Genomic DNA, 12006 nt, shown 5'->3' on the forward strand with positions numbered 1-12006 from the left:
CTATTTTTTTTTCTACCTCTGCCTTGTATATTTATTGCATTCAAATATACCAGACTGCTATGACGACTCTCTCTCTTTCTCTCTCTCTGTCTCTCTCTCTCTCTCTCGACTCGTCTTGGTGATTTTTTCTACCTCAGTATTTTATTCTATTGTATATTTATTGTATTCAAATATACCAGACTACTATGACGACTCTCTCTCTCTCTCTCTCTCTGTATCTCTCTACTCGTCTTGGTGACCCGAGTCAAATGATCCGACTCCCTAAGACGAGCCGAACTTCCCATCATCACTATTCCTCTATTCCTCGCATAGTCAAGCTTTTATTTTGAAACTCCGGACCGGACGCAGCAGTGTGCGCTGAGCTGGCCGTTCAGGCTGTTTTCGGGCTGTTTGCTGTCGTCGAAGGTTTCTCTGTGACCGAGCGGAGAGCACGCTGTGTCTGCTGCTGTCTTCACTTCAACCCGGACTTTACATTTTAATTAAAAAACAAAAACAGAGTTCCCGCCTCTTTGTCGAATCGACGTCATGGACCCCGCGAGTCAAGGTAAGTGTTAGCTTCAGCGGGGCTAGCCTGTAGCTTAGCTTCAGCGGCTAACAGACAGGTGGATATTTAAAACAAATAAACCACAGTGCAGCAGATAGAGACTTTATCTGCTCCGTGGTGTGTTTGTGTGGAAGTTAAACATGTTTGTGGCTCGTACATCGTGTTAAAGGAGCGGCCGTGAAGGCAGCACGGGCCCCTAAATGACAGACACAGGGCGGCTGGCTGCGGGATCGTGTTACTGATGTCACCGAGTCCACCTAACATTCATCTAACGTTCACATAACGTTCATCTAACGTTCATCTAACACCACTGACAGCCTTTTAATCAACAGGTGGGCACTGTCATCTCCTCTGTCAGACTTTAAACCTGTTTGTTTTTATGTTAAACACGTGTCGGCCTCACAAACAGCTGATTTGACCTCTTTATTTACTTTAATAATTCACCTTTAATTAGTTTAACTAATGCAGCATTGTGTAGCCTGCACGTATGGACTGATGTTTACTACATAAATCCAGCCTGTGGTGGTTACAGCACCTGATACTGACTCTATGACCTCATATATATATATAAAAAACTGACCTTGTTTACCTTTTTCTGTCAAGTTGAGCTACATAAACATCATGCAGCAGGAACATAACAGGTTGAAAGTAATAAAGATAGACTATGGGAGGATATTATGGCTAAAATCTTGTGATTTCTACGTATATTCAACTTTATTTATTTATATCAGAATCAGAAACACTTTATTAATCCCTGCAGGGAAATAGTTTTTGTTACCGCAGCTTCCAAATGGTAAGTTAGATAGTAAGAAAACAAAACTTTAACAATATAAACCTATCCTTTTTTAACACTATATACACATGTATAAGTAACAGTAAAATAACTGTGAGATATGCAATATGTAAATCTAAAACCTAAAAAGAATTTAGTCATATAGCACCTTTCATACAGAGCAGAGTAAAAACAGAAACACAACAACTAACAGTTCTTAAGGTAAGAGAGCATGAAAAAGTAAAAAGCATAAAACTACAACAACGAAACATTAAGACCTATATTGTAAAAAGCATAATTTAAGAACACTTGCAGTAAAAGTAGATATATATTGTGTTTTGTGATGGAGAATATTTGCGTGGAAGTGTTTTAGTTATAGAAACACGGAGGAATATTTGCATTTAAGCTGGAAAATCCTGTAAAAAAATAAAAAGTATTTTAACACGTATGTGACATTTTGCCCTCATGGTCCGATACATCCTCAATCTAATATTTACTGTCATATCACTGAAATCTGAGCCAGATAAATAACTGAACAACAATAACAAATAATGATCTGATGTGTTGTTGACATTCATCAGGAAACTGTAAAGCTGGTTTAAAATGCAGCATTGAAGCTGAGTGACAATATTAGATTAATCTCAAACTCTTTATTTATTTATTTATTTGGTATCTCCAGGTCATTAAGACTAGAAAAATCCCTCAGGGACGTCCTAATGAGACCTCCAGGGCTGCTTCCTGCTGTTTGTAATAATGAGCGGCCGTGACGTGACGTGTCGTGTTGTATCAGCTCTTAGAACGTGATGAAGGACGTTTGTCTGTCTTCAGGTATGACGTGAACGAGGGCATGTCCGTCCACATAAAGTCATCCCGATGCCACGGATGCAGTGAAACATGAGAGAAGGTTTTATTTTTTATTTTTTGGGGGACTTTTCCTGGCTGTCATTCTCACATGACGCTGCTGCTGCTGTTTTTTTTAAAGTACAAAAACACTCACCTGTGATGTATCTGTGCGTATGTGGGTCCGTTTTAACGTGTGTTGACGGATAAACAATAGTTCAGCAGGAAATGAACCAGGATGCGTCGCGGCAGCAGCAGCAGCCAGCTATTTAACCGAGAGGTGTGGCTGTGATCGGGCTCGTGCATCGATATTTAACGAGCGAGAAGAAGCAACACATGACCTCTGATTGAGAAGTTTGGGTGTTGTTGTGAGGCATTCTGGGAAGCGTAGGGACTCACTTACAGAGGCAGAAATGATACCAAACACGACATGTTTCCTATAAATCCAAATCTTTTTGTTGTTGTCATCATCTCGTGAGCTTCGTCTCACTTTAACCTCGCTGCTGCTGTCCCCGCGGGCCGGTCTGAATCAATATACCTTGAGGGTGGAGCCGTCGTTTCTCTCCAGCCTGTATGCGGATGTTATTTCCAAGACTCAGGATCACACAGCGTGTTACCTGCTGATAGTGCTAATCTCAGTCTTTTGCAACACTCCTGTGTTTATCCTGTTGTTGTCGCTGTGTTGTGCAAACCAGTCGTGTATATAGATACACTGCACCGAGTCAGGGATTCATGTCGGACTCAGTGCTGCTTTCATGCTTCAACAACATCGTCTGTTCACTGATATGGGTGGGTGTGTTTGAGTTTAACTTTCGTACTGGGCTCGCCCACTGAATAAATACTGTGTGGATGTTGGACTATAATGCATGAAGTGTATTTTTACCCAGTGTTTCAGGTAGATTGTTTAATGTGTTGTCGTCCTCTCTGCCAGCTCTGACTGTGCCCAGCTCCCGTTCGCTGCCAAGTCTGTGACAGTGACCTCAAGTGAACGACGCAGAATGAAGTCATCGTCGTAGAGACGCTGGCCTCGCGATCTCAGGGTTCAAACTGCTTTTTTTTGTGCCGTCATGAATGGATCGCGTCCGCGTTTCTTCCTGTTTTTGTGTTTCTTATTCCTGGTCGCCTGCATGGCGGCGTTCCTGTTTACAGAAAGTGAGAGCTTTAATGGCTCTCAGGCAGATGAGGGTTTTAAGTTACTATCCCAGAATGCACTTCAACTCCTCCTGGCTCTGCTAATTGCCACTTTCTCTTCCTGTCGGATATCCCCTGCTGGCAACACGAGCCTCGTCCTGGCCTCGGTTTCTGTGTGAAATAGATACAGAGAGCGGGATGATCCGAGTAAACCACTCCTGGCTTTTAACGCTTTAACTGATGTAATTAGTTTAACCCGCTCTTCTCCTGCCTCTGCAGATATCAACCTGAACTCTCCTAACAAGGGTCTCGGTGTGGAGCATTCAGACAGCCTGTCCGACGTGCCGGTGGAGGGAGCGGTGGGGAACGTGGCCAACCCTCTCCCACCCGGCCTGACAGAGGAAGAGGCCGAGGAGCTCCGCACCGAGCTCACCAAGGTACGGACCAGACATGTCCCAAGATCCACCACATGACTACAGGCTGCTGTGGATGCTGTAGAAAAGAAACCATGCACAGCACAACTTCTTCTGAGCTCCGAGGATGATCTGTGTTTATAAAATAGTTATTTTCTTTACAGATGTTTACAGATGTTTGATTTAATCCAGTTTATTATTATTTATCTCACGTTTCCCTGATAGATTTTGTCGCATGGCCGCTGAATAAACAACTTTAAATCATCACTGGTAACTTTTAAATCTCAGCTAATACATAATACAATACAGATATAATAGACATTTGTCACTGCAGTCTTTTGGCATGTGATAATCTGTAATTAAAACAATAAGGTCCAGGCTCAGGTGTACTGTATGCTCACTCACTGGTCGGTCTAACACAGACAGACAGTTAGTTACTTTGTTTGTTTTCTTGTATGAGGAAATTTAAAGCTCAACCTACCTTTTCTGCTATGACGAGACAAAATATTTGTTATGCTCAGTTGCGTAAGCTGTGTGCCTATAGCTAATCTATTGACTTCTGTCTATGTCGATCTCCTTTCTTGCTGTTACAGTTCTGTTTTGTTTCATTATAGCTGCTGTGAAAGGCTTAGTCTAACTACTGAGGCAAGGACGCAACCTAAGAGGTTTTATGCAGCGCTCTGCTTAGAGAAACATTTCACACGAGGGCCTGAAACTTATGCAACCGACCTCTACTGTTAATTAAAAACACATCGGTTGCGTTTTCATGCCCTCTCTCTCTCTCTGGTGTAGAGTCAGCCGTGGCATCCGGACAGTATGAAATAAAATGAGTACCGAGAGGCAAGGAAGGAGAAATGTTTTCTCTTGCAGAGCTCTGGAGTCGAGGGGTTTGCCAACATGAGTCAGAGTACAGAGGATGGTTTTAATTTGATCCTGCACTAGATGATAGGGATGGATGGATGGAGCGAGGGAGGGAGGGAGGACCTTTGTGTTTCCCAGAGGAACACAATCACCAATGTGAAGAGCTGCAGTGACACATGGAGCTGCATGAAGGAGGATTTAATTCTCTGTGGTGCGTCTGTCGTGTTCTCTTTTTAGGTGGAGGAGGAGATCAACACCCTGCGTCAGGTTCTGTCAGCCAAAGAGAGACACGCCACAGAGCTGAAGAGGAAACTCGGCCTCAGCCCGCTCAACGAATTAAAGCAGAACATCAGCAAGAGCTGGCAAGACGTACAGACCTCCAACGCGTACGTATTACTCAGACCGGATCATTGAAACGCAACATGAGACGGAAATACACCTCAAGATAAAGATTCTTTAATTAGAATATTATAATAATTTCACTTACTGTGATCTAAAACAAACTTTGTTTGTGAACGTTGAATTCCACATTTTCTCTCTCTGAAAATCTGATATTGGTATTTACGTACATATCAAACAATACCAAGACATCACAGTTTATCACAGCGACAAACCTTTCATCCGTTTCGTCACCTCATATGTTTAAGCGAGCTGGAAGAATGAACAGGAGGATAAAGGACAACAGATTTTTACTAATCTGCTTCCAACTGAGAAAGGATTAGACTTTCAGAAATCACTAAAATTTGTCACGTACATTTAAAAAAAAAGACCCTAAATGAGATTAATCCATGAATCAGCACTTCCCGCAGACATTGTCTGCTGGTCCGTCAGAACATGACTCATCCTGCGGTGGTGTCTTTAGATAATTCTTAGATAATTCTGCAGAGCTTTTACGTCCTCACCTTTTTAAACAGACGAACCAGCGTCACTTGACCTCAGCGGAGGTGAAGGCTCTGCATCATCAGACATAATTAATTTAAAATGTTTTCAAAGTTACTCCGATCACGATTTAGTTCATCGGTCACAGTTCTTCATCTGTGTGATTATCGCAGCGGCGGCTCTGTTTGAAATTAAACTGAATCCTTTAACATCATCAGATTTATTTTCTTCACTGATATGATTACATGTGGAGCAGCTGTAGTTGTTAAAATCGTAATGAACGCACAGCAGACTTCTGTGAAATGATACGACTGAAACTCTCCAGGACAGAGATCATGACTCCACCTGAACTCATGACTATTAAAACCGTGAAGTCATAAAGTGTCTTTTAACCCTTTTGTTTAATCCATGTTTTTATAAAACAAGCACATAATTCAGCTTTTATTTAATTTGATGGTTATTTAAATTATCAGGAGGGTTCAGGGTTTGGTCTTTATTTGTATAGCACCTAAAATATACTGTGTACAGCATATGTGAGTAGGGTTGCAAAGGGGCGGAAAGTTTCTGGCCTTCTGGTCCAGGTACAGAAATCACCTGTGCAGGTAGGGGGCGTGGCCTCAACTGCCCTGCAGTAAGCAGTGTGCTATGTGCATGTGATGGAGGAACAGCAGATATTCAAGTGGACCTGCATAAAATCTGGTTTATTTAGTCAAGATTATTATATAAAATATATTTCCTTGACTATATCTAAGTTCCCAGTTAAATTCCCGTCAATTCCCATGAAAAGTTTCCAACTTTGACAATTCTTGCAACCCCATATGTGATGTGTTTTATATGTTGTTTTCATAAGATAACACTTTCATATCACTGACGCAACAAAAACCTCAGATATTATTAAGACTTTCATTTGCATGTGAACCTGTCAGTCATTTTCAGATCGCTGGAGGTCACGAGTGTCGTTCCAGTGAGTCAGACAAAAACCAGAGAGAGAGAGAGAACGTTGATCTTTGATCAGATCTGAGATTTCGCTGCTCTTACAAAACAAGCAGATTTCTGTGTCACCGAGTGACTTTGGTGAATCCCTGACAGCCGCCACGACAGCAGGAAAAAATAACAATTAAAGGGCTATCACTCGCATAGTTATTTATATTATTAAGAGCATATTTGATGCGTTGTAAATAGGGATGGGTATTAAACCAGCGCTGCTTCTTGCTCTTGGACAAACGATGCCACTATCGTAGTTATGTAAGGTTACATAAGCAGCTGACAGGGCAGTAAGTAAAATAACTGTAATATCTTTTTGCACCAAATCATTTCAGTTTTTGTCATTAAAACCCTAACAGTGTAACTCTGTAACTTCATTGTCAAAGATTTATCGGGACTTTCTAACCCTGGCTTCCTCTTCGAGCCAGCTCGCTCTGACTCCTTGCTGAACCGACTACAGCGTAACACCTCCATGTCTCTGTTTCTAGCTATGTGAGAACCGCTGAGAAACTGGGCGAGTGGAATGAGAGAGTTACCAGTTTGGATCTGTGAGTCCACGCACTGTTTGCCGCTTGCTCGCCTCACCGGCGATGTCTCCTGTTTGCTCTCTCACGCTGTCGACTTTTTTACTCACTCAAACACTCCCTCTCCGCGCTCACCTCCTAACCACGTTTGAGTTTGCTTCGACAGACGGTGTTTGACTTCGTGTCTGTTAGGAGGACAAACATTCACCTGTGTTCTGTTTCGTTCTTCTCGCTCGTGTTGAATGGATGTGCTGTAGCGTGCATTAACCTGATGAATTTAACCGGAGAAAATGAACGGATGATGGATTTTCTGGTTTGTTAACAAGCGTCAGGAGCTTTTTGAATATGTGGCTAGACTTCTCGCACTGAAGTGGGATTCGATGTGTGTACCTGAGTGTGTGTTTGTGCGCTGTGGCCTCTGACTCACCTTTCAGTATTCAGATTTTTTTTAACGTGGTGCCGTTGGATTTATTTAGTGGAAGTTTGTGCTGACAGAAGTAAAACTAGCAGCTACAGATCAGACGTGTTTCTGTGATACTTTGTTTTCTTCCTTTCTGTCCTATCAGTGTTATCCGTCTGCTTCCTCTCAGAGGTCAGGTGTCCTCTCTTCTTCCATCAAGAATTGATGACACACGTCCTCCTCTCTACTTCCTCTCCTAATCTACAATTCCTCTATATTTTAAGCTCCCTCAGACGCTTCCTCTCTGCTTTTATTACCAGCGGCAAAACTGACACGGTTCGTGTCTAAGCGATGTTTTCTTAGCTGTCAGACGAGGAGAGGAGTCGAATCTTTGTTGTTACAGTCAGACCACTTGATGGTTATTTAGCTCGTCTGACAGCGTTTGTAGCGCTGCAGCTTCAGTCATCAACAAAGACACTTATCATCATCATTATTATTATCTTATTCTGTTTGTTTACCTAATTGTACCAAATTGATGTTCTATGTGTTAAAAAAATCAGACTCTCATTAAGCCGCATGCTGGTACTGGCTGCCCTTTACATAATGATTTCAGCCTGAGGGCGGGTTGGACAAATAAAATCAATCGGCTTCACGATGGGGAAACCAGCGATGATGTCACGTTTTAATAAGCAGCTGTTGTATAAGATCTGCTCAGAGGAGGAAGCAGTCTTTATTAATTAGCCATGTTCATGGATGGATTCTGAGAAAATGACGCCCAGAGATGCTCATGGTTGTTTTGCATCTTCTCAGTGAAACATTGCAGGTTAACGAGAATGTGCCATCATTTTTGATATCGGTATAATATTTAATATGCTGAAAAATGTCAGTACTGTGACGTGTTGGTGTAACGGCGTCTTCAGTCGCGTGAAAGTGGTTTCAGACGTGAAACAGCAAACTTATTTTACCACCTCGAGCTGAACCCGCCTGTTAAATATAATCTGGATTAACTAGTTCTTGTTGAAGAGTCTGTATGACCTCCTGTCACCACAGAGCTGCAGTGACACTGTGAATGTGTTGCTGTGGGATATTTTATGAATTACTACAGCAAACCTGTGGTTCAGGTTATATTGCATGAAGTCGAGCTTCTTCTGTTATGAAGACTCTAGCTTAGCGAGGCGCTACAGAGCCGAATATGAATCGAATAGTTACAAAAAACAACAATTAAATGCTCAAATTACTGAACTTATCTCTGAGAAATTAGTTTGAGCATTTCCTACAAAGGAGCGAGTTTTTTTTCATGCTATCGGTGCCCGATATCTGTCAGCCAGACAAACACATACAGACCTTCAGGTTATCTGTTGATTTGTGTTTGTTGTTGAAGAACCTGTGATAGCAGTCACTGTTCTCAGAGTCTGTGAGCCTCCTAATCCTCGTCTATCAGCTCACATAAGCTTCATAACCAGACACGGGCTCCTGAATGTGCGTCGGAGCTGTAAAGTTTCCCTGGAGTCAGTTTGAGGTTCAGATTTTTTGAGCTGCTTCTGCAGAAAAACAAGAAATCAGTGAGTTTGCTGCTGCTGCTGCTGTAAAGTCTGAGGCTAATGGAATTTTCCATGTGGCTGCTCTTGAAATGAACTGGATTGGCGAGCTCACTCAGACAGTTCACCTATCCTGACACGCTGCTGACGTTAGTCTTGACTTTTACACACACACACACACACACACACAGCGGCAGGTGAGCTGGTCTCAGTTTGTAGTGTGTGTTTTAGACTCCCTCACACAGCTGGAGTAATTTTAAAAATATAACATGTTTTTCCTCGAAAGGCAGAAACAAACACACACAACGCCAAGTCCAGTGCAGAGAAAGTGTGTTTGCATGCGCCCTGGTCGTGCCTGGCGACCAGACGTTCAGCTCAGACCTGCTGCAGGAACGAGTGGGAGGAGAGGAAAGGAATGTGAGAGAGGTGGAGGAAGGAAGGGAGGAGAAAGAGATGGTGTTTTGCTAAGTCACATGACGAGAGAGAGAGAGAGAGACGGTATGAGGTGCACAGAGCCAAGCTGATCTAAACAAAGAAATAAGTGGGTTATGAATTATGAATAATTTGGAGCCACAAAGACTCTGGGTGGGTGGAGGTAGTCAGTCAGCTGTTGTAGTCAATTTTCAGCTCAGCCAAGTGTGTTTTTATTTGTATATCGGTGTAAGTTCAGTCAGCTGCACGTCGACTTCTCTTCTCTCACAAACATGTAAATGAATTCTTGTGCATCAGATCCAGCAGTCAAACAGTGAAGTGGTGCGTGGATGAACAGGCGGTGCACTGTGTCCAGGCTGCTCTGCATGAAGTCACTGTGCTGCTGTACAGTTGGCGGCATTGTGCAGATGTAAGTCAGGATATAGAGACCGGCCTTGTCTGGAGCGGAGCCGTCTCCTCTTACTGTAATAGTATCGAACCAGCTTTCTGTTGAGTCGTGTCTTATTTTATTACTCCACGTGTTAAAAGCTAAGCAGCAACTCTGGTGATCGCGCGTCTAATAACATGAACGGCATCTTCACTTTAATCATTTATGGTGTTGTTGAAGTTTTGAGTTTTCTTACCTCCGGACTCGTTGACTACTCTAAATTTAAAAGTTTCTTTTGACGAGGAAGTAAGTCAGGAACGTCCCCACGAAGAGACAGAGGACGTGTGTCTGTCCCGTGTTTCCTGCTTTCCAGGCGGTTCAGTCAGTCTTACAGTTCATCTTTGTTCTGACTTTTGGCACCGTCGGCTCGACACAAACACTGATCCACTGTCTGGAAGTGTAGCAGCGTAATGCCGCCACAGTAATACGATATTACACTACCAAACCACAGCTCTGATCAATATTTATTTATGATTATCATGTGCTGACATGACAGCACCTGCAGGCCAAAAGAGAGTGCACACAGCTGAATAAAACTCTGAATCACACCTTTTTTCAGTGGTCATGTGACAAACAGGTAGTGTTTAAGCTGATCAAAGCGTTCACCACGTGAACGTAAAGTTAGACCTCCGCTCATTCTTGCGTTGGCTTGGCTTCCTCATCGACTATTGTTTCACAGAGCAGTCGGCACAAACACACTTCCTCTCTTTTTTCCAGATATGGTACAAGCAGGACTGTGTGTGTCTGTGTGTGTGTTTTTAATATTGTGTGTGTGTTTAAGCTTGCTTTGTTGCTAATCATGAACAGGCTGTGCTGTCTGGTGTTTGATCTGTTAACCTGTTTGGTGTGTGTGAGTTACCATGGGACTGTTTTCCACACTGAAGCATCAACTCGTTCAGCTTTTCCACTAACGGTGTGTTTCTCACACATGAACTGAACACTCGTACTGATATTACTGTTATTTGTTCGTGTCTTTTTAAACTCCACTTGCTTTCACAGTTGAAGTTTTGGTCCCGTAAACACGGGATCTTCATGGTTCTTCACGTGTTCACGCTACACCATATCAGGCCGTCAGGCGCTACTATTGATCAGCTTATTGTCCGTCACACAAAGTCCTGATAAAAAATAACGTCAGCATGTTTGGATTTCTAAAGTTGACCAACAAAACAAAAGCTGAATTATTGTGTTATGCTGTGAAACAGAGGAAAGGTCGTCGCCGCCTTTCATTCTGAACACACAAAAGAGAAAGATCTGATTATATACACACCTTTTAATATAATTATAAACCTGAATTCATGTTTGCTTCATAAACCAGGATTATTCCATGTAAACACATTCTGCAGTACAAAACAAATAGAGAACAAACTGTTTGGTCATGTTGCTCCTAGAGCCTGACTGATGTGGGATTTTGGAGACTGATACAGATTCGAGAGTTAAAATTCAACTGTTTGCCGATATATTGAAATCTGATACCAAATTATAACCAAGAAGAAATGTTTCTTTGTATCTGTGCATATCAGATAACACGTAGACTGTAGGATATGTGTGCAAGAGGCCGATATCAGACTGTGACTCTACTGTGACTTTACTTTAACTCTACTTTTACTGTGACTCTACTGTTACTCTACTGTGACTCTACTTTAACTCTACTGTTACTGTGACTCTACTTTAACTCTACTTTTACTGTGACTCTACTGTTACTCTACTGTGTCTCTACTTTAACTCTACTGTTACTGTGACTCTATTGTGACTCTACTTTAACTCTACTGTTACTGTGACTCTGTAACTCTACTGTTCTCTACTGTGACTCTACTGTTGCTGTGACTCTGTTACTGTGACTCTACTGTTACTGTGACTCTACTGTAACTGTAACTCTACTGTGACTCTACTGTGACTCTACTGTTACTGTGACTCTGTTGTGACTCTACTTTAACTCTACTGTTACTGTGACTCTACTGTTACTCTAACTGTACTGTGACTCTACTGTTACTGTACTGTACTGTTACTGTAAGTCTACTGTGACTCTGTTGTGACTCTGTTGTGACTCTGTTGTGACTCTACTGTAACTGTGACTCTACTGTTACTGTGACTCTGTTGTGACTCTGCTGTTACTGTGACTCTACTGTTACTGTGACTCTGTTGTGACTCTGCTGTTACTGTGACTCTGTTGTGACTCTGCTGTTACTGTGACTCTGTTGTGACTCTACTGTAACTGACTCTACTGTTACTGTGACTCTGTTGTGACTCTGCTGTTACTGTGA

At 42.3% G+C, this 12006-nt stretch overlaps 1 protein-coding gene across 7 annotated transcripts in view; it reads left to right on the plus strand.

The window, feature by feature from the left end:
* Positions 1-320: 320 nt before the first annotated feature.
* The window catches only part of tpd52l2b (tpd52 like 2b), a 22302-nt gene continuing 10616 nt past the window's right edge, over positions 321-12006 (plus strand). For 4 of the 7 annotated variants that reach the window (XM_027288403.1, XM_027288404.1, XM_027288405.1 and 1 more), the window contains exons 1-3: positions 322-544; positions 3567-3724; positions 4799-4947. In XM_027288403.1, the coding sequence (XP_027144204.1) occupies positions 526-544; positions 3567-3724; positions 4799-4947 (326 nt within the window). In that variant the 5' untranslated portion in view covers positions 322-525. Of the gene's footprint in view, positions 545-3566; positions 3725-4798; positions 4948-12006 lie in introns of all 7 variants that reach the window. The other 3 variants (XM_027288407.1, XM_027288409.1, XM_027288408.1) reach the window with 2 other exon arrangements.

This window comes from Larimichthys crocea, chromosome XV (genome assembly GCF_000972845.2).
Source record: "Larimichthys crocea isolate SSNF chromosome XV, L_crocea_2.0, whole genome shotgun sequence".
Taxonomy (NCBI): Eukaryota; Metazoa; Chordata; class Actinopteri; family Sciaenidae; genus Larimichthys; species Larimichthys crocea.